This window comes from Rosa rugosa, chromosome 6, assembly GCF_958449725.1.
Source record: "Rosa rugosa chromosome 6, drRosRugo1.1, whole genome shotgun sequence".
NCBI classification, from domain to species: Eukaryota; Viridiplantae; Streptophyta; class Magnoliopsida; order Rosales; family Rosaceae; genus Rosa; species Rosa rugosa.
Genome location: NC_084825.1, coordinates 30,865,553 through 30,893,479, shown reverse-complemented (window position 1 = coordinate 30,893,479; position 27,927 = coordinate 30,865,553). Strand labels below are relative to the sequence as shown.

At 39.3% G+C, this 27,927-nt stretch overlaps 1 protein-coding gene and 2 long non-coding RNA genes across 3 annotated transcripts; 2 read left to right on the top strand and 1 right to left on the bottom strand.

The window, feature by feature from the left end:
- The first annotated feature begins 1,846 nt into the window (after positions 1–1,846).
- On the top strand, positions 1,847–3,991 carry LOC133717529 (uncharacterized). Its single transcript, XR_009849700.1, has 4 exons — positions 1,847–2,136; positions 2,224–2,275; positions 2,742–2,802; positions 3,836–3,991. It is a non-coding gene; the product is annotated as an uncharacterized LOC133717529 (long non-coding RNA).
- A 1,414-nt stretch (positions 3,992–5,405) lies between these two features.
- LOC133717068 (cyclin-U2-1-like) lies at positions 5,406–6,537 on the bottom strand. The gene is made up of 2 exons (XM_062143701.1): positions 5,943–6,537; positions 5,406–5,834 (listed from the first exon to the last, which is right to left on the bottom strand). Exons 1-2 carry the CDS (start codon positions 6,356–6,358, stop codon positions 5,567–5,569), a joined length of 684 nt encoding a protein of 227 aa, XP_061999685.1. The 5' UTR covers positions 6,359–6,537; the 3' UTR covers positions 5,406–5,566.
- A 17,398-nt stretch (positions 6,538–23,935) lies between these two features.
- Positions 23,936–26,427, top strand: LOC133717219 (uncharacterized). The gene is made up of 3 exons (XR_009849466.1): positions 23,936–24,261; positions 24,386–24,797; positions 25,949–26,427. It is a non-coding gene; the product is annotated as an uncharacterized LOC133717219 (long non-coding RNA).
- The last annotated feature ends 1,500 nt before the right edge of the window (positions 26,428–27,927 follow it).

Genomic DNA, 27,927 nt, shown 5'->3' with positions numbered 1-27,927 from the left:
CAATTTTTGTCAAAGTAAAGAGATTTTTCGCAATTGTAAGTATGAGGCATAAATCACAGCTTGTAATCAAGTTAATTTGACATTTAGAACTTGTACTGACTTATTCTTGGCTTATTCCAACTTTCCCATGATTTTGTTCCTGTTATCTAAAACAAAATTAGGCAATTGCATTATAATTAAATTGAATTATTGTGCATTTTATAGAACGTCAACTTTTGCTCTGCTAGGGTTTTCTCCATAGCCGAACGACTGATCGAGTTTGTTGCGGCGATGACGGCGGAGGGAGCGGCGACGTCTCTCGCCTTGTCGGAGGAGGCCGTAGTGAGCCTAGATGGGGGCGGGGATGCGATCTGCGATCCATTCTTTTACCTCTGTGGACGTCTGCTAACCAAGAAACCGGTGATTATTCCGTCGTTCTCGACGGCGATGTCCGGAATTTGGCAAATGAATGAAAGGGTCCTGATCCGTGAAGAGGAGGGGGGCTCTTCGTGTTCCAATTCAAGGAGCAGGAAGTGAAGAACCGAGTTCTTCATGGTGGCCCATGGTATTACAGCAATTCAATGCTACTGCTGGCAGATTATGATGGTCTTGGGGCTCCATCAGAGGTTCCTCTGCACTTTTTGGAGGTGTGGGTGGCGGTGACGGGCCTGAGAGTAGCTATGCGTAACGAGCGGGCTCTTACCCGGATTGGCAACTTGATGGGTACTTTTGTGAAGGCTGATCAAGTGGCGTTGCAAAGGAAGGAAGCCACCCAAAGGATCAGGCTGATTTTTGATGTGCGCCACCGTGTCTAGGCTCGGCGTACGGTCTGCTTCACGCCGGAGATCTCGGTGGCACTTGAATTCCGGTTTGAGAAATGTCGTGGGATCTGTAAGGGATGTGGCTTTTTCACCCATGGTGGAGGGGAGTGTGACCGGAAGCTGGAGAAGGAGGCGGCTATGGAGGAGCCGGGTTTGGTTTTGCAGAAGGCGGAGGCTTTGTCGTCGTCGAATGCTACGGTCGAAACCTTGCCGGTGTCACTCGCTGGAGTCGGAGGAGATGGTTCTGGCGCCGGCTTCTGGTGCAGTGCAGGCTGAGGAAACGCAGCAAGCGGCGGGGACGAGGATGGTCAGCCCGTGTTTTCCGGCGGGAAACCCTACTTTCAAATTAGGGTTGACTGCAGGGCCGGGTTTGACTACTGCTGTTGGGCAGAATACTGTTGGGCCGGTTTTGTGGGTTTGCCTAGCGTTGTGGGGTTGGGCTCTGGATCAACTGGGCTAGAAGGAGAGGCTGCTGGTTTTTTTGGACGCCCATCTAGGGTGTTGGGTGTGAGGAGGCTTCGTGAGGAGGAGGGGTTCGAAGATGGGAAGCGGGCGAAGCTTTCTGATGGCTTAGTCGAGGTCCCAGTTACTGATGGTAAGCTTCCGAAGAAGAAGGGCAGACCCCGTGGTCATCGGAACAAGCCCAAGGTTGTCTCTACACCTACTTCAGGGGTGGATGCTGGGGGGGGCAGCCTGCTGGGCAAGTTCTATCTCAAGAGGGCTAGGGCTGCAGGCCTACACTGTCATTAATGAAGCTTTGTGTAACATCCCGTATCTTAATTTACCGGTTTACTAATCATTAGGACGGTAAACGACATTTACTATCACTTTTACTGTCGTTTCAGTACTTTTAGGGGGCCATAAAATATGACTTTTTGTTCGGGTCAAAATTTGAGAAAATGTTCTTCATGGAAGTTGTAGAGGACGTTAAACCGAGCGCGTGCATATGTGGTATGTAAAAATCGGAGTTCGTATACGAAAGTTATGGCCAAAATACTAAAGTTACTGTTCATAGTAAGTTTCTATAAATAGCTGAGTTACTGTGGTAAGTTTCCATTTTCGGAAACTTACCGAGCCTCTTCCCGATTCTCTCTTCCTCTCCGACCTCTTCACCTTCTTCCGGCCATAACTCCTCCATCCGGCGACGGATTTTGACGTGTAAGATGTCGTTGGAAAGCTCTCTTCCTTCTCTTCATTTCTGGGTTCGTTTCGTAGCTTAATATGAACTGTGGAAGGTGCAGCAACGAGAAGAAGAGGACGGTCACTGTAGCAGTTTTGAGTCAACGCCGATATTTTCCGATTCCGGCAGTCTCCGGCCACCAAATTGGCGTCGAAGGTTCGGTTTTTGACATAGATCAGTTCCCCTAACGTCTTTCATTTCAATTTGTAGTGTAGAGGTCGAATTAACAATTTCAATTTCTAGGGTTCTTGGAATTTCTGGAAAATTTTCACCGGCCAAATTGGAGGTCTTCCAGGTAAAATTGGAACTTGTTGTAGTTGAGAAAGAGGTTGGGTTTGTTGAGTAGATGGTGCTGCCAAATTTTGGTGGCCATCGGAGGTGGTTGCCGCCGGCGCGTGGGGCCCACGCGCTTCCACTGTTGGTGGCGCGTGGAGGCGTGTAGGGCAGTGTTTTAATTTCAGTTTTTAGCCCATTAAATTGTAGAATTGTTGTAGAGCTTGTATGTGAAGTTTGGTGAATTTTGGAGGGGTTTGGAATTATTTGTGAATTTCCGAAGTTTGAAGTTTTGTGATTGAATTGTGGGAAATCCGGCCGTCGGATTTCCTTCGTTTTCGTTGTGGGATATATAAATTGAGGAATTGGTGTTGTGGAAGAGATTTGGGTTGAATTTGAGAAGTAATGGAGATAGGGATTTTCGGGTTTCGTTTAGGTTCGTAATTATTTTATCGGATTGTCGTTTACGGAAATATAATTGTGTACAGGGCAATGCCGCGAGCTACGGTTAAATGAAGGAATTCGTTTGCGTGGTCGCCCAATAGTACTGTGAGTGGACTTTTGTTTTTAAGTAATTGATGCATGCATTATTTCTTAAAGTATGCTCTATTTATTCATCAATTTACATTTCGAGTATGAGATTATAAATTGATTTCGTATTATCTCATATAAATACTTTCATTATTGATTCGTTTCCGAAATTGCTTTTGATTTATAATCTTAATGGTGAATTATCTTATTTCCGAGGTTATTTCCGGAATTATTCTCTAATTATATTTTATTTCGATTTGAGACTTCTAAAGGAGTTTTGAAATGGGATTTCGATGGAGTTATATTTCTTGTTTATTTATCGACTTTCGGCTTTGGCATTGGGAATGCCTCGATGATGATTTTGGAATTGGTTTTGTTTCGAATCATGATGATACTCTTGGCGTGTGGGACACGTCGTTGGAAATGCATTTGCGAGAGATGGGGAAGCCTTATGTATTTTTGGATTTACTGGATTTTCGGTTATGTTTCCCTGTGCCATACTGAGGGGTGATTTTATCATGCTAGCATTGATTTTCCGCCTTTGTGGCGCGGTGATGGGATCACCGTAGCCCTTCCGCCTTTGTGGCGCAGGTTACTGTCTCTGTGACAGTAATTCTGTAGCCCAGTATCCTATCGCTACACTTAGTGGCGTAAGGGTATATTACGGGAGTTATGGGAGTTCTTTAGCCTGGGAGGCTATCACCCAAGCCTGAGTGGCTTATTCGTATGGCTATCATCTTCCCCTACTCATTATATTATTGCTGGGCTAGCGGGGTCTAGTCCGATTCCCTTAACCAGCGGGGCTGGTCTTATTTTCTTGAGTATCAGAGTTCTTTCCTATTTGCTTGGTTGTGGCTAGCGGGGCTAGTCGGTTTTCTTGAGCTGAACTAAAGTTGTGTTTCTTTAAATTGTTGCATGCATCGGGATTTTTAAAGAAATAAATGTGGGAAAGTATGAAATACATTTGGTTTTAATTTGTTTATTTTTGTCCACTCACGCTAACGTGTTTTTCAATACTTTTCCCCTGGGCCCTTCGGTTTCAAATGCCCAGTTTGCAGGCGAAATTAGTTGAGGTCGGGCGTACATGGAGTCGAGGCATAGCCAACAGCATTGCTTCCGCGTACTCATTCTATTTCTGTTTTCTTTGTTACCTAGTGGATTAGTATTGCTCTGATAACCTATGGGATTAATATTGTTTTTGGGTTGAGACTGATATTTGTGAAATTGGAGTTGTGATTTGGGGAGCAGATGGCTCCAGAAGATTAAGGATGGATGATTTAGAAGTGTAAATGTTTTCCTACAGGTTTTGGGTAGCCTACTTTTAGGGGAAGTTCCGCCAAATTTTTGGTAGAATCTCTTCTAAAGTGGGCCCCGCAGGGCCACTTCGGATTTCAGGGTGAAATCTGGGGCGGGTCCTGTCACTTTGGCTGTGATGTTTGCGGAGACATACACCAATGGGTCTTAGGCGTTAATGTTTCGTCATGGTTGCTTTGTTCCGGGTTGTGTAGGCTTGCGATTTATTTCTTTTGTTTCTTTTGTTTTGCATTTTGTTCCCTAGTCCTATTCTTGTCCACTTTGGATAAGGTAGTGTTAGGGAGGCTTTATTTTCTTTGCAGTTCCTTTAGGTTTTTAGTTTTTTGGCTAGCTGTTTTGTTTGCAGTCTATATTGTGCTTCATCTTGTATTATGAGTGGTTTCTGAACCTTTCTAGCTTGATGCAGTGACGTCGTTGATTTATTGGAACATGATTCCATTCCCCTCAAAAAAAAAAAAAATTAGGCAATTGCATTGCTATGGCTCAGGGTTTCAAAATGGAAGATAATTTGACACTGAAGCCAAAAAACAAAAATTTGAGAATCATTTTTCTGGGTTGGTGGTCTACCCCAATATGGTAAATGAGTGTAACGGGCACATGCACATTGTTTTCTGGAAAATTTATTAACTTCAGGGTTTCTTTAGAAGATTTTCAGAGGTCGCATCAAAGTCAAGGTTGACAAGAGCCTTCAATTTGACTTGAGATGTAATTACAAACTAGCAAACTGACTCGCGCAATGCTGCGGTTTTTTTTTTTCCAAGTTTCATATGTAATAGATGAATACTCGCAATCTAAAAACCACCAAAGTTACTAATTAGAATATGATTTGTTTTATTGTTGATAATAGATTAACAACAAATAAAATAAATTTTTTTCATAATTTGTAGAAATTTACAAATACAAAATAAAATTGTTCTTCTTTAAAAAAAAAATGAAAGGATATGGCAGAATTGTAAAAAAAAAAAAAAAAAAAAAAAAAAAAGTATGACAATATTGTAATTTCAGTCAAAATTTATGAACAGTGCTAGAAACAGTGCCTCTAGGCTCTAGCGGCTTTAGTATATGTATAATATAATTACCAATTCCCCTCGATGGTTGCAAGGTTGATGAGGCAAATCATCAATCCTTGTTAATGTACACTAGTGAAGATGGAGCCCATTTCTAATAAATTAATAATAGTCACCCTCTAGCTTTTTGATGCAAAGCTATTTTATTCTTCAAATTATTAATGTTTTTTGCCGCATACCCATCGAAAGAAAAAAATGTTCTTTGCTGCATAAATGAAATAACTGGAAGTATGTAACAGATTATGCCAATCTGGATATGTATATTTCTTACTTCTTACCGGAAAAAGATGCAACAACTTTATACATTTACACAAATTTACATCGACCTGTACAATTGAATTACTAGGCTAAAATCCAACCAAAAAATAAATAAAAAAAGAGAGAAATGTCCTTGATTTGATCTACAACAAAACACCTGCAGCACACTGGTTATATCTTCTATCTTCATCTTGCCTTGTTTTGATTTCTTCTGCACATCTCAATGTGCTCTCAATTTGGTAGCCTCCTCCAATACTGACTTCTCTTTCTAAATGACAACAGTAGCTCTCAAACACACTCACATTCACATGTAACTTGAATCCCATCAAGAACAAAAACTCAAGCTCCAACTTGTTCAGCTCGTTTGTTGTTAATCCCCCGACTCTTGCAAAGTAAGAATTTCTGTAATTCCTGTTCAAGAAAGAGGACTTCACATTAGGATTTCAGAGACAAACAGATTAAACAAAAAAAAAAAGACGAACAGAAAGAAACTGAGAAATATAAAGGGAGGAACTTTACATGTCTTCTACATATTTCGAAGCCACCATTATAGTTGTGATGAGTAACCTGTGCACATTTGTGACATTGATTCGAAAACCAGGATTATTCTGGCAAAACCGATCGATATATACATAAGCGACCACATAAACAGACGGCCCGGCTCTTGTGTACCTGAAAATTCTCTCCAAATACGACTGAATCGTCATGTCCGGAGTCTCGTGGCACACGAAAATCCGAGTCTTCTTCATGTCTTTGGACAAGTACCAAGGGCAGCAGTTCTTTGAAATCCTTTGGTTCCTGGCCATGTTTCTCTCAATAAGAGAAGCAAGAACATTAACCACCAAAGGGGTGTTTGAATCGGCTTGGTATGGATAGGAGTACAAATCTGATCTGAACTTTCTTGGAGAGATTACAAGGGATGTTGAGGAAACCATTTTTGGTTTTCTGTGTATATCTGTGAAAGAGAGAGAGGCTTATTCTTTTGGGGTTTTGTGGTGGAAGAGGTTTTGGCTAGAGAGAGCATATATACAGAGAGGAAGTGAGAGACTTGGTTTGTGTCAGTGAATAGAAAAAGAGGGGAAACGAGTCAAATGACATTGGTTTTCAGACATTTGGAAGGTGGGTGGAAGCTAAATATGAAATCAAATTACAAGATATGTGGCTCCTCCTTGTAAAGGAAAAGTACAATCATACAGCTCAGCATTCAAATTCTATATAACACAAAATAAAAGAAATACAAAGCTCTGCCTCTCTCATATTATAATTGAGATTTAAAATAGATATTGACGAATCTCGGAAGTTTTCTACCTGGATCGATTGGATGAAAGAAGCCTGCATGCAATTTTGTTTTGCTTCCTCGTATTGGCCGGCTTTTTTGATTTGTCGAACACTCTATTCATGTATTTTATCATAATATTTTAAACACTTGTTATTATTTTAGTAATTCTAAAATACAAAAGAAAATATTTCGAAAACCCTAATATAATCGGTTATCTATATATACATCGCTCATTTGGTGAAAAGATTCAATAATTCTAATAGATAATCGACTTTATATATAGGTCATTTGGTAAAAAAAAAAATTTATAACTCTAATATTACGGTTATTATTAAAGGGGATGCACTCGCCGACAGTGGGTTGAAGGACAGAGAGGACAGGGGAAAGAGCCTGAAAGAAGGAGCATTCATAGCTGGTAGGTCTCAGGGTTGGTGTCCAGGGCCCGAAGAACTAGACGGCATTTAAAGATTGACTTGTTCCTCGAGATTTGTGTCATGAACAAAATCCAAAGTGGGACTTGTACGAGTGAGAAGTTACACGTGCAATCGGGGCTTGACTTATATTGATATCAGGATATCTTAGTTTTCGACTTCCAGTACGGGCAATCAGTTTCTGGTTTCTTGCATGCAGAATTAGCATTGATTCCAGGTAAACTGGTTATAGAATATCTGAAGAGAAAGGGGTACTTGATTACAATATGGACAGTTTTACCTATGGTGGATTCAACTATTTAAAGAAGATGAGCAGAGGCTACTGCTCTGTTTTTGCTCAACTACAATTATCAAAATCTAAGATTGAAACACCAGAGCGTAACATATACATTATATATGAAAAACAAAAAACAAAAAATCAAGGCTATTATCATATAGGAAAAAATGGAGAAAATAAGGAATGGTGTTATCAAAAACAAGTTAAGTGAAGGAGAGAATAAAACGTAGGGTTTTAGTGAAATGACAAGGTTGTAAGTATATATCAAATTTGAATTTCAATATCAGTATTTTACTACAGGAAAAATTTTAAGAACAGTATATGACATAGTTCGGTACATCAGGTTTCAAAGAATTAAGATCGATACATGAAGTTGCAATCCCGACACATTTTTGAGCACATGGCGTCAATAACATCGTTAAACTTATGAAATTGTTCAATTTTCAACGGGTAATTTTAGGTTTTCATCTCTCTATCTCTTATTCGGACACCCAAATCTGGGTACCCCTCCTCCTTCTTCTTCTTCTTCCTCCCTCCCTTTCCGATATCAAGGTTTGATTTGGATACCCATCCAGATATGATTTTCTTCTCCTCCTCCTTATTCTTCTTCCTTCTTCTCCTTCTCCTTCTTCTTCTTCCTCCTCCCTCCCTCCCTCCCCGATATCAAGATTTGATTTGGACACCCAAATCTAATTTTCTCCTCCTCCTCCTCCTTCTTCTTCTTCTTCTTCTTCTTCCCTCTCTCCCCGATATCAAGGATTGATTTGGACACTCAAATCTGATTTTCTTCTCCTCCTTCTTCCTTCTTCTTCTTCTGCAATTTTTATTTTTATTTTTTTATCAATCCTTGAAGAGACGGTTTGTCCTTACAAATTTGACCAACATCACACTGACTAACAGAGGATGTAACAACATGTACCAATTTTTGGTCGGAATTGTAACTTCATGTATCGATATTAATTCTTTGAAACCTGATATACCGAACTTCGAAGGGGCCGACATTTCATGTACCATTCTTGAAATTTTTCCTTTACAATATAAAAACTAAACCTTACTGCTTCACTAAGGAGTATTTATGTAGCTTTCACACATTCAATAATACTTATACAGTAAGCTATTAAAAAAAGCGCGACTTTTCTCTCTACTCTCCCCTTGTGTCTGCTAGGGTTAGGGCTAGAGTAAGGTTGAGCGGCAGCTTTTTCATGGCAACTACTGCCCCAAGGACAGCGAGCCGAGCTTCGAGGCTTACGTTGCAGGACAAGGAGGATCTGGTGGACCTTGGTGATCTCAGGAACCTTGAGAAGCCTTTCCTCTCTCACAATCACTTCATGGTAGGATGGTTGAATTCTTGTCGATCGGTGAATATCGATTCGTTCCGAAGTGCGATCCACTCTATGTGGCGTCTGAATGGGACTGTGGGAGTGTAGCAACGACAAGATCGGTTCCTATTCTCCTTTTCCAATGCCAGAGACATTTCTAGGGTTAAGAGAGGCGACCCATGGTGTTTTTAGCGTTCGATGGTGCTGCTCAATGACTATAACGGCGCATCTGACATTACGGTTGTCCCTCTAGAGTGTGTTGGGATCTGGGTGGAGATCCAAAACTTGCCTCTAGTATTTCTTACCAGCGATACTCTTTGGTTGATTGGAGAAACAATTGGGCCGGTGCTGGAGGTGGATGAACGCGGGCTGCGTGATGGTGAGACGCGGGTACAAGTCAGGCTCTCGATCCGGAATCCAGTGCGTCTTGAGAGAAGCTTTAGGGTTTCCCCCACAGAGGTGGTGGATCTGAGATACAGGTATCTACGTCTGATGGGGAGGTGCTGATCTTGTTAGATGATTAACCATGGAGGGGCGGCTTGTCCCAAGGCGGCGGAAGCTGAGGCGATGCCGGAGGGTGAGATGGCGGCTACGACGGCATCTCCTATACCATTGTTTCGGGCGACCACACCTCCTGCCCTAGCCTCTTCGACTCCTCTTGTTCAGATGGATCTCGGGGAGCCCGTTAGGGTTTCTGGGGTGAGAAGGTAGAGGGTTGACGACATTGTAGGGCCTGGGAAGCGTCCAAAGCATGGTCTTGAGCTTGTGCCCATGGAGCTGCAGTCTGACTTTGGGTTGTCATCTGAAGGTTTGTTCGAGGTCTCTGTTATCTCGGTAGAGAATAAGGTGAAGAAGAAAGGCAGACCCCGTGGTCGGAGAAATAAACCCAAACATGTTGATGTTCCGAAGAGCTTGGAATTTATGGCAAATAGCCCTGTGGGTTCGGCCATGGACACCATTGCAGTTGTTGGTGTGATGCAGGAACCCCTTTCCCAGAAGGGTTAGGGAGGTTTGCTTTACATTATTCTACTCCTATGCTTATTCTGCGTTGACTTGTGGAAAGTTACACCACAGAAGGTCTTAGGCCTTAAGCTTGTCAAAACAGTTGCTTAGGGTTAGGGTAATGTTAGAGCAGTAGTTAGATTTCGTTTTCTTTGTATTTTTTTTTTTTGGACTTTGGTCTTTTCATTTTCTTTTCTAGGATGTAGTAATGAATAATTGATAGGAGCATTTTACTGCGACGTTTTAACTGCATTTCCCTATGTTTTCTGCGCCATTTCCTTGGAAAAATCCCTGTTTTGGAAAGTTTCCATTCTTTGATTGGGAAAGTTCCTTATTGTAGAAAGTTTCCATATCTGTAGTTTTCATTTCTCATTTCTGGCAAGTTTCTATTTTTCATTTTTAGTAACTTTCTATTTTTCATTTTTAGTAACTTTCTATTTTTCATTTTTAGTAACTTTCTATTTTTCATTTTTAGTAAGTTTCTATTTCGGTAAGTTTCTATTTTCTCATACTAGTTTCTATTTTCAGGACCTCCGAGCTAAAAAGTTGAAATGAACGCACGAATGGAAGGAGGAGCCTGCGAACATCAAGACGAACAAATATGAGAGAAAACGGTCCACACATTTGAGCAGAAATGAAGAAACAAGCTTTCCTAGTGCAACCAGGAAACCCTGCGAAATGGAGGAGAGCTTACCAATGAAGTTTCCAACGCAACTATGAAAAGAAATGAAAGAAATGAAGTGTTTTGCGTTGGAAAATAAGAAGGCTTGAAGATGAAGCAACGAAGCCCAAGAACAATTTGAATTTTCGGCAAACTGGATCATGGCCCATCAAGGCCCAAGGGATTAGGGTTTGTGACGCATGGAATAAACCCTAGGATGTTGTTGCCGTGAAAACCAAAGGGAGAGGAAAAGGTGGCGTGAAAAATCAAGGGAAAAATCAAAGATTCTCTAGGGAGATATTCTAGGGCTATTTTTATGGAAAGAAATCTACTTGAAGAGTCCCTAGAAGACTTTGCCGTCCAAGCCAAGAGAAAAAGGAGGGATTGCCGTGCAAACCCTAGAGAATTCGGCAAGGGAATATTCAAGAGAGAAACTAGGGTTTTGCCGTGAGAAAAATCAGAAAATAAAAAGAGATTTCGATGGAGATTTCTTAGGGAGCTTTTTAAGGAAATAGAATATGTGTTGAACACAAAAAGCTCTCAAAGGAGTCTAGATTCGTCCCCCTTTATTCTCTAAATATATTGTTGCCGAAATTGATGAAGGAAATCAGAAAATATTTCTATATATTTCGGCAAGATTATTTAGGGAATTAATATTGGAATTTTGTGATTGGTTGGACCACCTCATAAGGCTTATGTGGCAAGAAATCATTGGAAGAAATTATGTGGATGAAGCAAGAAATTTCCGTGAGTTTCTCTAGGGTTTTGGACGGTTTGGACACCTAGGGGCCGTCCCCTATATATTCTCACACATTCTCAACGTGAGGGGTTCCTCTTCTTTACGTTTTATACTTTGAGAAAAAAATTCAGAAAACTCTCTAGCCTAGCCGTGCTTCTCTCCATCCTCTAGGGCAACCACGAAGTGCAAGCAAGGCCAAGGAAGAAGAAGACAAGCCGTGAACACCATCCATCCTCCATCTTAAAGATTGCTTTCGAAATTCAAGAGACCACATCATCACTTCGTTCATCTCACCTTCATCACGGTGTAATCCGATTCTCCTTGTAACTTTGTTTGTATTTTCGTTGGTTTTGCCTTAGTTGACACACATGTTTGAACAAGTTTTGATTTCTGAAATTTTATGATTAATTGTTAATTTTCAGATTCATATATTGCGATTTATGGTTGCTTTTGTGTGAGTGTTTGATTAAATTTGCATGATAGAAATCTTTTGTATGATAATCTTGAATGGTTCGAAACATTTAGGGTTTTTATGTGAATGTTGCTACGAATTTAAGAACATGAATCAACTTTTTGGTTTTGTGTTCTTGAATCAATAAGTAGTAAAGGTTTTGTACAAAAACCGAATTTAATCAAAGAAGATTGCAATTAGGTGGACTTTTTCATACTAAGTTGCACATTTGAGTTGATAGCCTTTCTAGATGCTTATTGCGTTAAACATGTATGATTGACTAGCTTTCTAGGGCTTGAATGCATGTTTGATAGGATTAGTCTATGTGCTTTCACTTAGATTAATTAGCATTGAAAGTAAAATATGGGAAATTGTTTGCTTTTAACGTTTCACATGATCAACTCCTCTTGCATGACTATGATGAACAATGATGAACTTGAATCAATTTTAATCATGAGTTTCGACTTTGATCTTTGTTCTTGCATTCCATTTGTATTTTTATGTTTTTGCATTTTAATTATTTAGTTAACTTAGTATTTATTTTCGGAAATAGAAAACCAAAATCAAAGACCCCCTTTTAATTCGTAAATAATGTGCATATGTGTGAATATTATACTTTGTTTTAATTTTAATTGTTTAATTGTTTGACAATGACAGGTGTACCCTCAATCTCCGGAATAGAACGATCCCTATTTACTTTATACTACTAATGACATTTCAGGGTTAAATTATGCGCTTGCTTTGAGCGCATCAATAATTTGAGCAGTAGCCTGACTAGCCATGCAGTCAGTGCTTGATATGAGCAACGATTGTAAGGGTGTGGCCTTTGGATCCCCCAGATTGACCTTGTACGGTCGTATGATCTTTTGATCACTGGAATATATCTTCCTTTCCCCTAAAAAATAAAACTTATACAGTACTTATAAAGATTGAGCTTGTTTTACATGAAAAAGTGGTCTCACCTCAAATCCGATTTATACTTGCTCAAGAGTTAAAATGATTTGTTGTACCCAAAATAAATAAAAAGAGAATCACAGTTGAGACGTTGAGTAGAGTAGAAGGATGTAACCCATATCGTATAATACATTTCATGTCCCCTTTAAGAGGGACAAATGTTGCACGAATCCATGGAGCTATGTAATAGCTAACTGTAATTTACTATTCTGGAACCCCAAATACACTAGTAATAAAAATGTTCGCTGAAATTAGAACTTCAATTTCTTTTTTCTCATAAATAACGATTTCAACGCATGAATATGAGCGAAGCTTTGTTTTGGTACCTGAAAACAAAGCGATGGGTCCTCCTCAGCACAAAACAAATGGGTCTAACAAGATCATCCCAGATTTTGAGCAACTTTAAATATCTTTTCGCAATAATTGATGATTTGTTTTTTTGTGATATATATGATGCATATAATTAGGTACCCAAAAGCTGTTTATCATTTAGGAACCGACACTAGATTCAACTCCATTGTTTTTTATCACTGGAAAAAATGTTCTAAACATAAAATCGAAGGCAGATCTCATTATAATGTAGCACTTAAATTGATTATGCTAATCTAAAAAAAAACTAAAAAAAAAAAACAAACACAAAACAAAACAAACAAATGAAAAGGAAAGGACCCCATGCTATAGTTCTGTAGGCTCAAGCAAACAAATAGTAACACCGACACACAAAATTCTGCAATTTCTTTCTTAATTCTCTGGATCCAGGAATATTTGATAGTTATGGCCTGCTCGAGTAAATGGAATCCACATGGAACTTCCTCTTCTTTCAATTTTGGTTCCTTTTATTTCAATTTGTTTTTCTTCAATATCCACATGCAACTCCTCTTCTGTTCCACTCCTGACTTATTTGAAGATTGACTTGTTCCTCGAGATTTGTGTCATGAACAAAATCCAAAGTGGGACTTGTACGAGTGAGAAGTTACACGTGCAATCGGGGCTTGACTTATATTGATATCAGGATATCTTAGTTTTCGACTTCCAGTACGGGCAATCTGTTTCTGGTTTCTTGCATGCAGAATTAGCATTGATTCCAGGTAAACTGGTTATAGAATATCTGAAGAGAAAGGGGTACTTGATTACAATATGGACAGTTTTACCTATGGTGGATTCAACTATTTAAAGAAGATGAGCAGAGGCTACTGCTCTGTTTTTGCTCAACTACAATTATCAAAATCTAAGATTGAAACACCAGAGCGTAACATATACATTATGAAAAACAAAAAACAAAAAATCAAGGCTATTATCATATAGGAAAAAATGGAGAAAATAAGGAATGGTGTTATCAAAAACAAGTTAAGTGAAGGAGAGAATAAATCGTAGGGTTTTAGTGAAATGACAAGGTTGTAAGTATATATCAGGCCGGTCCTGAGATTCTAACGGCCTGAGGCGAAGAATTAAAATGTGGCCTCCGTGTGTGTGTCTATATATATATATATATATATATATAGACACACACACACGGAGGCCACATTTTATATATATATATATATATATATATATATATATATATATATATATATAGACACACACACGGAGGCCACATTTTATATATATATATATATATATATATATATATATATATATATATATATATATATGTATATATATATATTTATATATACATATGCCAAATAACAATATAAAATCATGTATTTTTGAAAGAGTAAATTAAATTTTAATAGCAAAACCAAAGTATATGAATTTATTTCTCTACATAAATTTCTGAATTACAAAACTAGTTAAATATAATTTCTTTTTTATGGCTGGGTCAGCGGGTCCAAGAAAAAATAGCTCAAGTGATTGGGGACAAACAAAACAAACAACAAGAAACCTGAAAAGGTCAAAAATAGAAGTGAAACAAAAGGGAGATTCGAACCTTGGTGGGGAAAGACACGGACTGACTACACCACCGCTGGAGCAACGCACAATTTGCTGTTAATAGGAGGAAATTGTTTATATATATACTATGTCTAACATATGTACAGAAACTCAGGAGGCCCCCGGGAGTCGGTGGCCTGAGGCGGCTGCCCTCAGGGCCGGCCTTGAATTTGAATTTGAATATCAGTATTTTACTACAGGAAAAAATTAAAGAACAGTATATGACATAGTTCGGTACATCAGGTTTCAAAGAATTAAGATCGATACATGAAGTTGCAATCCCGACACATTTTTGAGCACATGGCGTCAATAACATCGTTAAACTTATGAAATTGTTCAATTTTCAACGGGTAATTTTAGGTTTTCATCTCTCTATCTCTTATTCGGACACCCAAATCTGGGTACCCCTCCTCCTTCTTCTTCTTCTTCCTCCCTCCCTTTCCGATATCAAGGTTTGATTTGGATACCCATCCAGATATGATTTTCTTCTCCTCCTCCTTATTCTTCTTCCTTCTTCTCCTTCTCCTTCTTCTTCTTCCTCCTCCCTCCCTCCCTCCCCGATATCAAGATTTGATTTGGACACCCAAATCTAATTTTCTCCTCCTCCTCCTCCTTCTTCTTCTTCTTCTTCTTCTTCCCTCTCTCCCCGATATCAAGGATTGATTTGGACACTCAAATCTGATTTTCTTCTCCTCCTTCTTCCTTCTTCTTCTTCTGCAATTTTTATTTTTATTTTTTTATCAATCCTTGAAGAGACGGTTTGTCCTTACAAATTTGACCAACATCACACTGACTAACAGAGGATGTAACAACATGTACCAATTTTTGGTCGGAATTGTAACTTCATGTATCGATATTAATTCTTTGAAACCTGATATACCGAACTTCGAAGGGGCCGACATTTCATGTACCATTCTTGAAATTTTTCCTTTACAATATAAAAACTAAACCTTACTGCTTCACTAAGGAGTATTTATGTAGCTTTCACACATTCAATAATACTTATACAGTAAGCTATTAAAAAAAGCGCGACTTTTCTCTCTACTCTCCCCTTGTGTCTGCTAGGGTTAGGGCTAGAGTAAGGTTGAGCGGCAGCTTTTTCATGGCAACTACTGCCCCAAGGACAGCGAGCCGAGCTTCGAGGCTTACGTTGCAGGACAAGGAGGATCTGGTGGACCTTGGTGATCTCAGGAACCTTGAGAAGCCTTTCCTCTCTCACAATCACTTCATGGTAGGATGGTTGAATTCTTGTCGATCGGTGAATATCGATTCGTTCCGAAGTGCGATCCACTCTATGTGGCGTCTGAATGGGACTGTGGGAGTGTAGCAACGACAAGATCGGTTCCTATTCTCCTTTTCCAATGCCAGAGACATTTCTAGGGTTAAGAGAGGCGACCCATGGTGTTTTTAGCGTTCGATGGTGCTGCTCAATGACTATAACGGCGCATCTGACATTACGGTTGTCCCTCTAGAGTGTGTTGGGATCTGGGTGGAGATCCAAAACTTGCCTCTAGTATTTCTTACCAGCGATACTCTTTGGTTGATTGGAGAAACAATTGGGCCGGTGCTGGAGGTGGATGAACGCGGGCTGCGTGATGGTGAGACGCGGGTACAAGTCAGGCTCTCGATCCGGAATCCAGTGCGTCTTGAGAGAAGCTTTAGGGTTTCCCCCACAGAGGTGGTGGATCTGAGATACAGGTATCTACGTCTGATGGGGAGGTGCTGATCTTGTTAGATGATTAACCATGGAGGGGCGGCTTGTCCCAAGGCGGCGGAAGCTGAGGCGATGCCGGAGGGTGAGATGGCGGCTACGACGGCATCTCCTATACCATTGTTTCGGGCGACCACACCTCCTGCCCTAGCCTCTTCGACTCCTCTTGTTCAGATGGATCTCGGGGAGCCCGTTAGGGTTTCTGGGGTGAGAAGGTAGAGGGTTGACGACATTGTAGGGCCTGGGAAGCGTCCAAAGCATGGTCTTGAGCTTGTGCCCATGGAGCTGCAGTCTGACTTTGGGTTGTCATCTGAAGGTTTGTTCGAGGTCTCTGTTATCTCGGTAGAGAATAAGGTGAAGAAGAAAGGCAGACCCCGTGGTCGGAGAAATAAACCCAAACATGTTGATGTTCCGAAGAGCTTGGAATTTATGGCAAATAGCCCTGTGGGTTCGGCCATGGACACCATTGCAGTTGTTGGTGTGATGCAGGAACCCCTTTCCCAGAAGGGTTAGGGAGGTTTGCTTTACATTATTCTACTCCTATGCTTATTCTGCGTTGACTTGTGGAAAGGTACACCACATAAGGTCTTAGGCCTTAAGCTTGTCAAAACAGTTGCTTAGGGTTAGGGTAATGTTAGAGCAGTAGTTAGATTTCGTTTTCTTTATATTTTTCTTTTTTTGGACTTTGGTCTTTGCATTTTCTTTTCTAGGATGTAGTAATGAATAATTTGAGCAGTAGCCTGACTAGCCATGCAGTCAGTGCTTGATATGAGCAACGATTGTAAGGGTGTGGTCTTTGGATCCCCCAGATTGACCTTGTACGGTCGTATGATCTTTTGATCACTGGAATATATCTTCCTTTCCCCTAAAAAATAAAACTTATACAGTACTTATAAAGATTGAGCTTGTTTTACATGAAAAAGTGGTCTCACCTCAAATCCGATTTATACTTGCTCAAGAGTTAAAATGATTTGTTGTACCCAAAATAAATAAAAAGAGAATCACAGTTGAGACGTTGAGTAGAGTAGAAGGATGTAACCCATATCGTATAATACATTTCATGTCCCCTTTAAGAGGGACAAATGTTGCACGAATCCATGGAGCTATGTAATAGCTAACTGTAATTTACTATTCTGGAACCCCAAATACACTAGTAATAAAAATGTTCGCTGAAATTAGAACTTCAATTTCTTTTTTCTCATAAATAACGATTTCAACGCATGAATATGAGCGAAGCTTTGTTTTGGTACCTGAAAACAAAGCGATGGGTCCTCCTCAGCACAAAACAAATGGGTCTAACAAGATCATCCCAGATTTTGAGCAACTTTAAATATCTTTTCGCAATAATTGATGATTTGTTTTTTTGTGATATATATGATGCATATAATTAGGTACCCAAAAGCTGTTTATCATTTAGGAACCGACACTAGATTCAACTCCATTGTTTTTTATCACTGGAAAAAATGTTCTAAACATAAAATCGAAGGCAGATCTCATTATAATGTAGCACTTAAATTGATTATGCTAATCTAAAAAAAAACTAAAAAAAAAAAACAAACACAAAACAAAACAAACAAATGAAAAGGAAAGGACCCCATGCTATAGTTCTGTAGGCTCAAGCAAACAAATAGTAACACCGACACACAAAATTCTGCAATTTCTTTCTTAATTCTCTGGATCCAGGAATATTTGATAGTTATGGCCTGCTCGAGTAAATGGAATCCACATGGAACTTCCTCTTCTTTCAATTTTGGTTCCTTTTATTTCAATTTGTTTTTCTTCAATATCCACATGCAACTCCTCTTCTGTTCCACTCCTGACTTATTTGAAATAAATCAGATGAGTGCAACGATAAGGTAAATAATTTAAATACTGTTTTTTTTTTAAATAAATGACAGGTGCGGTTGCCCTCGAATATTAAATGTCCTCCCTCCCCTTCGAGCCTAAACTCGTGATTACAATAAGCATCTAGAGAACGTCCTAAAATGATTTCAAGAGTATCTACAAAATACATTTATTCCAATAAGTACCAATTAGCATATAGTGCACTACCGACTACTTCATTTGTTTTAACATAGCGGTGACATACTGAAAAGATAACTCGATTACAACGAAGTATAATTATTAAAATCATAGATTTCCTACTATGTTGCCACCGAAGAATAAATCCGATGACACTTAGTTTCATCCTGCCACTTGGAGGTTGCGACCATTTAACAATAGATCATCCCCTTGCTAGGCCACACAAGGCATTTAGAGTGTACACACAGATATTCAGCCTGACTAGCCATACAAGATACATGAAGAGACTTATTACACGCTAAAAGCGAGACAACACTAACAAAATAAAATAAGTAAAACTAAAAATAGAAAACGTAAACAAGCGAACCCACTAGCAAACCAAGGTCTGGGTTTGGACCTGGGACTTATGAAGCTTTTTGGGTATAGGCCTGAGCCTTACTTGGCCAGTCACGCTGCTTCAGTCATATCCAACACCGATCCAGTAACCATGATCAGAATCTCGGACGCTAGTCGGAGCCGCAATCCCGACCTACAACAACTGAACTGTGATGACCTGGATTTCTGTTATTTAATTTTAGTAATTATTAATGAGTTGTACGAATAATTGTTATTGTTCTTTATTCGTAGGTTGTTTGTGAAGTGTAATGGTTTTTGTACGTGTAATTATTCGAATTTCACAGTTTAGGGGGTCGTGTGAAGTTTGACTTTTTATACGTTGGGATTCTCAGAAAACTTACTTCACGAAAGTTGTAGAGCGTGTCGATACGAGTTCGTGGATATGTGGAACGCGGGAATCGGAGTTTATATGATAAAGTTATGGCTAGCGGAAGAAGTTTCCGTTTTAGTATAAATAGAGAAAAAATCAGAATTCTTTCATAATTTCAAGTTTCCATTTCCGAAAACCTCTCTTTTCTCTCTCGGTCGATACCTTCAGTGTTTGAGTTTTCCGTCTGATCCGACCCGAACCCGGCGATCCGACCCGGTCGGAACTTGCAACTGCGGCGGTCTCTGGTCGTGAAACTTGGTCAGCTGGTTCGCCTCCTTTGTCTGGTCGTCCCTGTGGTGTTCTCTAGCGGCGACATCCACCGTGTACGGCGCAGCAAGGTGGTGCAGATTGGTGTTTTTGGACCCGACCGGAAAACACAGCTTCGGCGACGGCACGGCTTCAAGTTTCCTTCTTTGGCTTCGTGGGGGTCGTCTGAGTCGATCTATGGTGTTTGTTTGGATCGATTTACGTGGAAATCGGTTCAACTCAATTTGAGCAAAAATCCAAAGCTTGTGAGGTAGTTTTCGACCCTTTATGCTTGTTTTCTGACTTCGAGCTAGTTATGAGAATTCACAAGCATGCTTAGATGAAGCTTTTTGATGTTGGGAGTTTTGTGAAATATTGAGTTTTGGATGGCGGCGGTGCGCCACCTCCTGTGGCGGCGTTCCGGCCATGTAAGGGACTGTTTTTGGTATTATATATGTTCTACTCGTTGATACGAGCGTTTTGATATATAATATGCAAATTTTGGAGTTCGTATGGATTTGTTATGATTTTTACGGTTTCATACCGATCGATTTATTCAATCCGTGAGGATTCGAGCGTCCGATCGACTTGTGTTTGGGTCAAATCGATCGTGGACGTATTCCGGAGACATTGAGAGGTCTCGGATGTGGTTTTGCCTCGATTGGTGCCACTTTGGGGATTTTAGTTCAAAACAGGGGTTTCGGACTTAAATCAAATGTGAATCGTTATTAAGTGAAAATCGTTTGTGATTAGGTACTTGACGAAGTATTTGGACGGTTATTTGGCGGATTGGACGCTTTGTTCTTTGTTGAAGATGCAGCAGGAATTTGAGGTGAGTAATCTCACAAGGTTCATTCTGAACGGAATTACCATTATTGTTTTGGCGTTAATTATGTAACTGCAAACTATAGTTGGTATTAGTAGGCATTCCTGAGCGAATGAGTACGTATATATATATTTACGTGAAATATATATATATTCTTGTGGATGATGTGTGATGAATAATATGCATGATGGTGTTCATATAATTGTTAAATGCGACTTTTCATAGAAACAATATTGTGGAAAAAGATGCTTTCTATTGTTTTGAAAAGTATAGATGGTTGATTTTGAGACCAGATGGGGTCTGAAAAGCATAGGTCGCAGATGGTGACCAACGGTTGGTTCTAAGACCAGATGGGGGCTGAAAACCAAGAGTCACAGATGGTGACAGGTTGCAGATGGTGACAAATGCTTGATCTGAGACCAGATGGGGTCTGAAGATCAAGTGTCACAGATGGTGATAGGTCGCAGATGGTGACCAAAGGTTGATTCCGAGACCAGACGGGGTCTGAATGATTATAGGTCACAGATGGTGACAGGTCGCAGATAGTGACCAAGGCATGAAATAGGGAATCACGCAGTTGGCCGGGTAAGTGGGTATGATCAGCTAGAGCACTAGTCTGTCTGCCATTATAGTTATGGGGGTAACGGTCGAGGTTGCTGGAGACTCATAAGTATGTAGTTAAAGGAGAGTTCTGAGAGTATTCTTCTTTTATTGTCTAGATGAGACTTGAATTGCTTCTTGATGGTGAAGTTAGCAAATAGAACATTGTCACAGCGGTGATTTATGTTGTCCTTTCAGTGGAAAGGATATGGAATGTTAGAAGGAATCATGGTTGCATGTTTTCCTTAAGCTGATTTGTGTGAGTTGTTGATTGATGTTCATGAGTTACTCATACGGGCTTGTAAAAGCTTACCGGGTTTGTTGTGTGGCAACTCGGTGCACCATTCAAACGGTGTAGGGGTTAATCCTGCAGGTCGGGGAGATCGTGGCTGAAGCTGTGGTAGCTTGTCGGCAGCAGAACGGGTAGGAAGCAAATTTTGTTGGCTTTGCCAGTGTATGACTTCCGCTATGTAGTAAGCTCTGAGGAACATTTACGTTTTATTTTGTGATGACAATTTAATTCGCAAGCTTGTGTAATATATAACTCTGTGGAGCGAGTGTATATTAACTTGGAGGGTTCAGGGCATCAGTATGTACTTGATTTAAGGGAAAGATGTTCCAGGTATTTTATATTGATGACTGAACGATCGCGCATGTATAATTATGGGATTATATATCGATTTTTATTTGTGTAAAAATTAGGGGTGTGACATGAACCGCCACCCCCATCGACCCCTCTCTCTCTTGCCACCTGCACCTGTCCCATCGATCTACATAGAAATCACCCAGATCAAGGAAATCGTGTTCACCCGCCGACAGATCCTGTCTGACTACAGCGTCCATGAACTTGCCGTCACATGGAGAATAACGCTTTCTTGAAAAAAATCTAGCGCGTGTAGGTGCGTTCTTTTTTCTTGTACGAGAATATAAAATTGATACTTTAATATTATCGTTTCAAAAGTATTTTCATGAAATCGTACTTCATGCTTGGTTTTTTTATATAAAAGTAACATTGGGAAAGCATAAATTTCTTACTTGCAGTTTTTAAATGCTTTTACCTGGGCTTTTTATTTTTTCGTGCCCAGACTGCAGATTAGTTGAGGTCGAGCGTGCATAGGCGTTGAAGTATAGTGTCCACGATCTTCATCTTTATTGTAGGTTACATGTTTAATCTACTTGTACCCTATTTCAGTATTTCATCTAGATTGCTCTGATTACCGACGTTTCAGTTGTATCTAAAACTGATACTCGAGATTCATGTTTAAGATTCCTTGTATATCACTTATGGAAGTTGAATTGTTGAAGAGAGCTTGTAGGCTCATGGAGATGGAGATATTGTTGGTTATTAGAAGTGGTTAAGTTGTTTTCACAAGGTTAGGTGGTCCCTTTTTAAGGGTAACTATGCCAAATTTTTGGTAAAGTTACTCCTTAGGTGAGCCTCACAGGGTCACTTCGGATTTCATGGTGGAATTCGGGAAGGGTCTTGTCAGATTTTGAAATAATTGAACTCATTAAAGTCAAATCGGCTGTTTGCAAAATTAAATTATTTATACACAAAATTAGAGCTCAGTTTTTTCATGAAAATTTGAAATCCGAACCGAATTGAATCGGTTCAGTTTTGCATTATTTTAGATCCTAAAAACACTAAAAAAGAAGTGTCAATTTCGATCTAGGTTCCACAAGTTTTGCTAATTAGATTTAACCTTCATATAGAAAATAGGATCTCACCTCACCTCCATCCTTTAGGATTCAAATAAATTTGGCAAGCCTAGGTGCTGCCATATTATCTTCCTGCGTGTGAGTGTGACAATGAGAAATACAAATACTCGAGAACGATGTTAGAATTTCTGATTATGGTTTCATTTTGGGTATTACCAATTTCCCAATCAGTGTTGTATCCCTAAACTAGGGTGACGAAGTTGTGACATTGGTTAGAAGATTTTTGATGTTCACAGTGCCTTTTTCATTTCAACTTTGGTACCCGTAGATCCATCTAGTGCTAGATGGGAGCGAGGTTCTTGCTTTTTAGTTGCGTCTGGTTGTGGAGATTTTCTAGAGCTGTATTCATAGCAGAAAAGCAGCGCTAGAGAAAACATGGTAGAATGAATCAGATTTGGTTGTTTGCGGTGGTGCCGAAAGCATGAGGCGCTCCTATATATATTGTTGTTGTTGAAAATAGGGCTAAATACTAGTTAGTACCCTGTGGTTTAGGTCCAAAATCAATTCAGTCCCTGGACTTCTAATTTCATCAAAAACACCCCTGCACTTTCAATTTTGATCTAATAGGTCCAATTCGTTAATATTCTCTTATGGGTTCAAGTTATAGTTGGATTATTTGTTGAAAAACTATTTATTTTTAATAGTAGGACTCACTCCTAAATTGACTATGCAGACCACCTCGACACCACATCATAAAACATAGGCCTTATATAAGCCACATTAACAAGTTAAATAACTCAATTGTCAGAAAACTAACAAATTGGACCTATTAGATCAAAATTGAAAGTGCAGGGATGTTTTTGATGAAATTGGAAGTTCAGGGACTGAATTGATTTTGGACCTAAACCACAGGGTAGTAATTTGTATTTAGCCCTTGAAAATATATACATCCTACATGAAAAAAATGGGACATTGCCTGAGGGTTTATAAGAGTTTGGGCCATTCCATCAATTGCCGATTGGTTTTGGATGTGAACCCCAGATTATTTTATCAGTTGTTAGGAGTCACCACTACAACAATAATGGCATCAGACAACATGCTTCAGACAACTGCAAAAATTTTATCTGTCGTCTGATACTTTGGGACAACAGCAAAAATTATTCTGTCGTCTGAATTTTCGAATCAGACAACAATTGTTACATTGTTGTTGTGCAATTATAAATCAGACAATGATTGTTTTTGTGATGTTGTCTGAATCATAAATTCAGACAACAGTTATTTCATTGATGTTGTCTAAGGTTGATTAACACAATAGATGAAAAAATATGTTGTCTGATTGTTTTTAATCACACAATAGTTATTACTTATCTATTGTGCAACTATTATTCAGACAATGGTGGCATTTTGATGTTGTCTAAATAATTTAATTCAGACAATAATTTTTCTTTGTCTGGTGTGTGATTATTATTCAGAAAATGGTGGCAACCGTGGCATTTTGATGTTGTCTGATTGTATCTTCAGACAACAGTTTTTTTTTTTTATCTGTTGTACAATTATTATTTAGATATATTAGTATTTGATGTTGTGTGACTATATCTTTAGACAACCATTTTTCTATGTCTGTTGTGCAACTCTCCTTCAGATAATTGGCTATGTATCTCTGTTGTCTAAGTTCTTAAACGCTGTTGCCTTAATTGAATTCCCACACTTGGCCAAAATTCAATTTATGGAGGGAGTCCATTTCGAGGAATGACACGGTGTCGTTTTGACAGTTCGCCCTAAGGATCCACTACATTTTGGTAGAGGCAGTCGCTCTCTCTCTCTCTCTCTCTCTCTCTCTCTCTCACTGCGAAGAATCTCAGTCAATAATCCCATGGATTTCGACTGCGGCATGCCCCGAGAGCGCTCCGACGTTAAGAAGCTCCGATCTCAATACCAGCCAAAGCTTCCTCCTTAGCTCCAGGTTTATCTCCGCTCTTTCTCTTTTTTTTCAATCTTGTTTTCGTCGGTCCGTTTTTTAATTTAATCTTGCTCAGTTATTATTGTCCTCGTTTATTCTCTAATCGGCTATTCATATCCTCTCTCAGGCCGTTGAGAATTGAAGCTTTGATTTTGATCTGGGCAAGAAAGACTCGTCAAGGCTTTTCCTGTTGACGAAAGGGGATCGGTTTTTAGGGAAAAAAGCCTAAGGAGCTTATCTTGATTTCTTCTATATGTGTGTGTGTGTGTGTGTGTGTATTTTTCTGGGTCTGCATCTCGTTTTGCTTTGATTTTGTTGATGTATATGTAATTGGGCTCATGGGATGTGGCTATGTTTCCTAGTTCTTGTTTTGGGAACGTTTTCTGGAATTTGATGTTTTTGGTTTGCACTTTGTGTAGACAGAGCTGAAGGAGAAGCTAGCAAGCAGCAAGAATGCTTGTCTCACCACGGCCATCTATTTACCGCTCGCCATCTATGGGCTAGCCTCATCGTCTTCTCACCCTCATGTTGTTGAGGAGGTACGTGGTTGACCTCGTTGAAATGTGGTGGCCTGCAAAACTTGGTCAAGTTTCTCTGTTTAGTTATGACTGCTTTCTTTGCTTTGACTTGATCAGTGTTTTCTTTGGTTGTTGACGAAAAACTAGTTTAGAATATCCTTAAGTGGCAGTAAGATGTAGAGGTCGGTATTGTTTTGTCATTTTATATGTAATTGGATGCACAATTTTGAGACAACTTCATGTCATTATCTTTATGTCTCTTCCAATCTGATGAATTGTGAATAGTTGATTGCTTTTTCCTTCATCATGAGAATTTTTGTCAGTAGTTTACTTGCATGTTCATACTTGAATAGGTTTGATGTACAACAGCTGAATAATGTCTTGCACTAATAGTCAGGGATGCTCGAAATATCAGATAATAAAGAATTTTTAGATGACAGGACTAGGAATCAATCCCAGCTATGAAAAACGCCTCACAACTTAGACATGTGAATCACTCAGAAGAAGCCTAGAATTTTGGAGTCCCGTTACTAGAACGAAGGCCATCACCTACCCTCATATATTATGAAAAGACAGAACTATAGTATTAGCTTCAATGATTTCTTGGTTATCTGAACATCAATCTTTGATTCCTAATTAAATGACTGATTGGTCAAGCCTCTACACCTTCTAGATTTATGTGACCTACATCTTACATAACATTATACATCTTTCATTCATTAATTAAATTTAAGTGGCAGTAATTTGCTTTGATATCCTTCATGTACAAATCAATTAGTCATGTACTCATGCCATTATACTATCAGAGTGAAAATTAGATGCTACTGAAAATATATCTTTCTTTGAAGAAAAATAACTTATGATAGCAGCATATGCATATTCATTGGTTTAAGTATTATAATCCCTAGCAATTATAATCCCCAGATGTTCCTCTGTTCTTGAGTCGGCACTGCCTTTGTGCTATCCTCAAGTGCACTTCCCTACCCTCAGTTCTTGCTTGTTTCTTTTTTTTGGTCAATTTGCTTGTTTCTTGTTTGCTGCATATAAATACTTTTTTTAACTAAGTTTTTGGACCACTTTGCTTCTGTTTCTTGCCACTTCTTGTTTGCTTTATGGGCGATTCGACGAGATGGCATGTTGCTGAAATTTTCTTCTGTTTCCTCTTTTGACAGGAAAATTTTGCTCGAGCTGTTGCGTCTCTTAGCAAGGTACAGACTAAGAAGGTTGCACGCTTCCTTCCAGACCCGGAAATGCATTGAGGTCCAAAGCTTAGGGCAGGTCGTCAAATCACCAGCAAGCACATTTCTCTCTTGGGTCCAGAGGTTGTCAATGAAATTCTTAACCAGGAAGAAGATGGCGGGGAACACAATGCCAAGCGTCAAATGACTGAAGATAATCCCCCCTCAGGTTGATGAAATGAAGGTCCTTAGTATGTCAATTAAGTTGACCTAGAGCTCCACACCCTCCCTCTGGAGAGGAGAGAGATAGAGAGATCTCTCTTTGATTCATCCCGTTAAGGCTAGTATGGAACTATTGTTATATTTATACAAGTCCAAATGTTGTTCATCGTAGTTTTATTGCTTTCTTCCCCAAGTACTCCTTAGTTTCATTTAATAAAGATTGTTCTTCCATACAAGAAAATGTATATCATAAGAGTCTCTTTCAGACCACTCTCAATTAAGTAAAAACCATTGTCAGAGAGAGTTAAACACAACTATAATAATAGCAAAAACTGTTGTTGGAGCCATCTTAGCACAACAAGAATACATAAAAAACTATTGTCCAATAAAAACTCAAACAACAGTTATTTAGAGAAACCTATAGTATCAAAAGTGGACAGCCAACGCCATTTTCAGCAATCTGTTATGTTGTATAAAACTAGTCTTTTGATGTAGAAGCTTCATAGAGACAACAGTAAACATATATGGCGCTGTTATTCTTTCTAGTATTCAGACAACAGTCATGTAAGCAGCTGCTCTTGTGTAAAATTTACTCAGCTGTTGTCTGATAATTCCATCAAACGGCATAGGTTTTCACAACAGCAGACAAGGTCATCAGACAACAGTTGGACTATTATTGTTGTAGTGCACACGGGCAGAGATAAAAATTTGGATATGATATACTTACCTTCCTCTTCGAATAGCCGGCCATTTGGAGCTGTATTATTACTAAAGAAGTCACCAAATTAACAATCTCAAATTAAAGCTGCATTCCAAACATCTTTAGGTGGTCTCACTTTACTCTGGAGAAAAGGGCTTACATTCAAACACCGGCAGCCATGTCTAACCGAAATGGCATACTTGTATAATGTGATGAAAGAGTATAAATGGGCTTGGCTTGCCTACCCTATAAGAACCTTTCTGCTAATCATCCGTAGTACACTGGCGCAACTCCACAACGTTTACAATGCCCACATTTCTAGCCTCTGACCTAATTCATCACTTACAGTTATGAGCCCATGCATGCATGTGTATACCTTCCTGAAATTAAAACCCTAGTTTGTTAGGTTTCTACAGATCTGTGGTTACAGCTTAAACAGTGTTTCTGGAGGTTCTCTCGAAATCTTGGTCGGCTTCTCAAATTAGGACAATCTACCAAAGAGATTTCAATAGAAATTAGGGTGTCTTTCCCAGAGCTTTTAGCGATCAAGAGGCATTGGGAAGAATGAGTAAAACTGAGAAAAATGTAATAAGAAAAAGAACTCGGACTACGTAAAATTGGATGACTTAGAAAGGTTCGAATATATTTACATGATGTTTAATTGCCGTTTTCGTTCTTTTTCATGAGGAGTTTAGATAGGTTTATGCCCTCTTCTCTTGTATGTACAGTGTACTGTATATATATTTCTCTATTTTAATAATATTATGGGGATGGGGGGATGGTTTCTTTGGATCAATTCCTTTCATTCGAAATATATGCACTTTATGCGAGCTATTTATATTTACTTTGTTCGAAAACTAATCTCACCTAGTTCTCTTTTATATAACAAAACAAAAAATTAATTAGTCATTCTTCCAAAGTTGCAAAAAACTTATGCTGTCATTTTAAGATTGAGACTAGAGAAAACCTTTCCACTCCGATCAGTTGTTTTCCTCCTCCTCCCCCTTCTCTTGCCATATCTCGATCATTTTTTTGATTTGGATCATTGGCT

Bases quoted from the DNA above. Each gene is read 5' to 3' on its own strand.
- LOC133717068 (XM_062143701.1), bottom strand. From the start codon at position 6,358: ATGGTTTCCTCAACATCCCTTGTAATCTCTCCAAGAAAGTTCAGATCA. The intron at 5,835-5,942 runs GTAAAGTTCCTC...TTTCTTGAACAG, and splicing joins TCGAAATATGTAGAAGACAT to GAATTACAGAAATTCTTACT.